Source organism: Populus euphratica, unplaced genomic scaffold (genome assembly GCF_000495115.2).
Source record: "Populus euphratica unplaced genomic scaffold, PopEup_1.0 scaffold324.1, whole genome shotgun sequence".
NCBI lineage: Eukaryota > Viridiplantae > Streptophyta > Magnoliopsida > Malpighiales > Salicaceae > Populus > Populus euphratica.
Window position 1 is genome coordinate 226,696 of NW_011500211.1, and position 4,728 is coordinate 231,423.

The 4,728-nt window shown below is 33.8% G+C and overlaps 1 protein-coding gene across 1 annotated transcript; it reads right to left on the reverse strand.

The window, feature by feature from the left end:
* Nucleotides 1-287: 287 nt before the first annotated feature.
* LOC105112120 (reticuline oxidase-like protein) lies at nucleotides 288-1,944 on the reverse strand. The gene has a single exon (XM_011007709.1). It carries the CDS (start codon nucleotides 1,850-1,852, stop codon nucleotides 308-310), a length of 1,545 nt encoding a protein of 514 aa, XP_011006011.1. The 5' UTR covers nucleotides 1,853-1,944; the 3' UTR covers nucleotides 288-307.
* Between the last annotated feature and the right edge of the window lie 2,784 nt (nucleotides 1,945-4,728).

The window sequence follows — 4,728 nt, forward strand, 5'->3', positions numbered from 1 at the left end:
ATGTTTTAGAAGTTATTAGTTTCAATCTCATAAATTCTATGACCATTAAAAATTTATATAATTAATAATTTCAGAATCATGAATATTTATATTAATAAAAAATAAAATAAATAAATAAATAAAATAATACAAGGCATTGACTTTGCTCTTCATCTAAACGATTTTTCTGCAAATTATTTCCACTACGAATTCTTGTGAGATAAAAATCAACGGTCTTTTTTTATATTATTATTAAAAATGCCAATAAACAGAATGAATTTGCAGGATCAGCCCTAGTCTTGATTTTATTAAAAATGAATTTCCCATTCTACATCCTTTCTATTAAGGGAAACGTTGGAACACTTTGTTCATGCCTGAAGAAATTACCAGGATCAACCCTAGTCTTGATTTGGACCAATCTTTCGAAGTTACCCTTAAAGTACTTGATCCCATAAGCCCTTCCTTCAATGTAACTCGTCTTTCCATGGTGGTTGATGCCCAAATCAAGGTCCTTGTAGTTCAGAAATGCAGCCCTTGGATTCTTGGATACAAAGGGAGTCATGTAACGATAGAGCTGCCTTGCCAAATCAAGATGGTATTCTTCTGCTTCAGTCCCTTCTTCATTCCAGTTTATTTGATACTGAATCTTCCACAAGTTCCCAGCTCTGTGTGGAAAGGGAGTTGCTGCTGCTGAAATCTCACTCATTTTACCACCATAAGGATTGAACCCCATTTTTGGAACTTCTAGCTCCATCATTTTCTTCCAAATGGCCTCCAAATCATCCTTTGAAATTGGTTCTTGCACATAATCTGACTTCCTCTTCAAGTAGACGAGTGATGGAGGTGTTCGACTAAGCATAACATCGATCGGTGTCCCAACGGGAAAGTCTGCCCAAAACAGGATTGATTCAAGCCAACTCGTTTCTATGCAATCTGATTTAAGCAAACCCAATTCAGGGAAGCTTTCTGCTGTAATGGACAGAAGCCTCTCAGAGTCGCCGAGAAAGAAACCTATAAATGAAGCCCTCACCGTCTTTTCTCCACTTGGACTATCTTTTACAACATCCAGGAGGAGCCTGATGAAGAGGTCTTCATGAATCTTATGGGCAACATGTTGCCACTGATACATAATATCAGTTGCATTCTCTTTAAGTGTTCTTTCAACTCGAAATACAGTGACAACTTCTGTAACTCGAACAAGGTTTATTTTATATGAAACCACGACTCCGAAGCTAGCTCCACCGCCTCTAATAGCCCAAAAAAGGTCTTCTCCCATTGATTTTCTGTGAAGAATTCTGCCTTCAGCATCAACCAATATTGCATCGGTAATGTTATCGACACTTAGACCATATTTCCTCATCAAATTGCCATATCCAGCTCCAATTAAATGCCCACCAACACCAACAGTAGGACAGACTCCAGCTGGGCAGCCGTGAGTGCTGCTTTTTTCGGCAATGCTGTAGAAAACTTCACCAAGAGTTGCCCCAGCTTGAACCCAAGCCGTCTCGTTTTCGATATCAACATCAATCGATCGAAGATTGCACATATCGAGAATGAAGAAAGGGACATCCGAAACATAAGATTTGCCTTCATAATCATGGCCTCCGCTTCTGATTTTCATTTGCAATCCATGTTTTTTGGCCCAAAAAACAGCAGCTTGCACATGAGACTCATGCAATGCAGTCAGGATAAAGAGTGGTTTTGGTGTTGTTGATGTGTTAAATCGGAGATTTCGAATGTAAGCTTGCAAAATGGACGAGTATGAAGGATTGTCAGGATTGTAAATGGCTTTGGAGATTGGGTAAGAAGGGTCAGAATGGCTCAAAAGGGTTAGGTAAAATGTTTCATATGATAACTCTGGAGCTGCCGCCATAGGCCTTAAAGCAACAATTCTTTCTATTGCATTGAAATATGCTTTACTAAGATTTGGCTCAGCTCATCCTGCTATGTCTTGTTAGATGTAGAAAAAGGGACTGGCTTGAAAAGCAAACCATTTACCGGGACTGGCTTGAAAAGCTAACCACTTACCGGGTGGAAAAGAAATGATTGCCCGTTTCATCTGGGTGGCAATTAAATTATTAACATTACGGTTTGGAATGGTTGTTACTTTTTAAATAGTTTTTAGTGTTAAAATATGTTAATAATATTTTTTTAATTTTTAAAAATTATTTTTGATATCAACACATCAAAATAATTTAAAAATATTAAAAATATATTAATTTAAAGTTAATAAAAAAATAAAATAAAAATTAAATATTTTTAAAAATATTTTTAAAATACAGAAACAACATGCTCATTGTCCGGTCTTTTTCAAACACGGAAACAAACAGGCTCGTTGTCTAGTCTTTTTCCCATTTATTGTCACTGCCTCTTGTGGGACACCCACCATGGCCATGCCATTTTGTTTGATATTTGATCAGTATGTAGGCAGGAGCCCAGCAATTGTTTATGTATAGACTGGCATCCACGTGCAACAAGAAGGGCTGGAGTTTTATATAATTGAAACTGTCCAGAAAATAATTGTCGTGCTACATGATTCATGTGACACGACAGTTTTATATATTTTATATAACATGTGCGCGGCATGCGCCTTTGCGGAGAAAAACATTCATTCCTATATTTTATTTTATCTATTTATCTAGTATTTATATAGTAAAAATAAATAGACAAAAATTTTTATTTTTTATTAATAAAAAAATAAAATGAAATTTACCATTTAAATTTTAGTTATTAAAAATCCTAACTAGTTTTAGAGATTGAGTACGAAACTGACTGTATAAAATAAATATATTATTACCACAAATATATCATATATAAAGGAAACTATATTGTTTTATTGTGATAAAATCTAAGATCTTGTTGTGTTTTTTAGTTGTTAATCTATTTATGATTTAATAAGAAAAATCATTTTTGGTAAAGAGATCTTTATTTTATTAGGTAAAACCTAACCATTCTAACATTAATAAAAAAATTTAATATTCATAATACATCTTAAATATAAAGTCATAATCCCAGATACTAAAAGAAAAGAAAATATTTTTTTTAGAAATTTTTGAAATATTAGCCTAGTTCTCGTGACTTTAATAAATTAGTTATTAAAGTCAAAATGCATGCTAATATATATTTTAAAATTTTTTATTGTATAAAAATACAATATAATTATTTTATTTTATTTTTGAGAGACCTAGCCGTATACGTAAAAACATATTTTTTCATTTTTTCAATATTTTGACAAAAACAAACATCTTAATATCAGATTTATATCTTTACAGTATAAAAATACACACTATTATTAAGCAAAATTCTGTAGACAAATATGCAAAAAAATAATAAATTTTCCAATATATTTGTTATTTTTTTATCTGGACTAAAATCATATCAAAATGAAATCAGGTCCACTTTCTACAGGGCTGGACTTAGCTCAGCCTTGTGGGGTGGACTTAGCCCGAAGCAACTATGGACTAGTTACTGTGCATGAGCACAATAACTAGTTAATTAATTAGTCAGTTATTATGTATATATATAGTAACTGGATAATTATTTTATTGCTTGCAGAACATCTATAGTTTATGTTATTCATGCAAGAAGAATGGGCTGGACTAGTTACTGTGCATGAGCACAATAACTAGTTAATTAATTAGTCAGTTATTATGTATATATATAGTGTAATTATTTTATTGCTAGCAGAACGTCTATAGTTTATGTTATTCATGCAAGAAGAATAAATGAAGATATGATGAAAAATTACCCAGGATGATGAGCTCGGATTGATAAGTTGACAATGATGCTGGTGACTGGTCGAACATTGGTTACAGGTGTTGGTGTTGTTGTCGTGGACGGGGGGTAGCTGTTGTGGTATAAAGGACGTTCTACCTTTGTTCTTTCTTTCTTTCTTTTGTTTTTTTCTGTCTTTGTTTTTATTCCTCCTTGGTTTTGTGCTATTTTGTTCCTCTATCTTTCTTCTTCATTTCTTCGTTCTCTCCTATTTTAATTCGTTTGCTTCTTTCTCTTTTTTTTTTAGTTTCTCACTTCTCTCTCTTCTGTTCTCCCCCCTCTATTCCTCTTTCTGTTTCTCTCAAGTTTATCCTCTCTTCTCTATTTTCTCTCAAATCATCATCCCCTGTTTCCTTTTCTCTATTATGTCTATCAATTTCCCTTCTCTTATTCTTTCAATAATTTTTCCCATTTGTTTCTCTTCTGCCTTGTCTCTATCATTTTTTTCTTTCTTTTCATCTGTTATGCTCCATTCCCCTTTCCTTTCCAAAACTTTCTTTGGCACTCTCTCCTTATCTCCCTTCTCTAATCCTCCACTGTTCTCTCCTTTTTTCTCCTTTGTTTACCTTTGTCTTTCCTCCTTTGTCTCATCTTTCTTCCCATGTTTTCTTTCTCTTCAGTACATCCTCTAGCTTTTATAGCCAGAGGATGCAGGTGTTTTCATTTGTTGTTATAAGGACAGAGTAACGGCCGGTGTGTATCATGATGGCGAGAGATATCATCCGTGAGATATGCCCCCTTGATTAAAGCAAATCAACGCCTTTGCTGCTGCAACGTCTCTTGACCAGCTGCACGCAACATCTTTTGAAGAAGACAGTGAACAGAGTTTAGTGAAAGTGAAATGACACCGTTTTGCAACTTTAAATGATATTTCTAATTTGGTCATTGGAAGCTTTTTCAATTTTGTAATCAAGCCCCCATAAAAATTATAATTGGATTCCTTGGTTTTAGTGTATTTTCTGTTTTGGTCCTTGG

Bases quoted from the DNA above. Each gene is read 5' to 3' on its own strand.
- LOC105112120 (XM_011007709.1), bottom strand. From the start codon at position 1,852: ATGGCGGCAGCTCCAGAGTTATCATATGAAACATTTTACCTAACCCTT.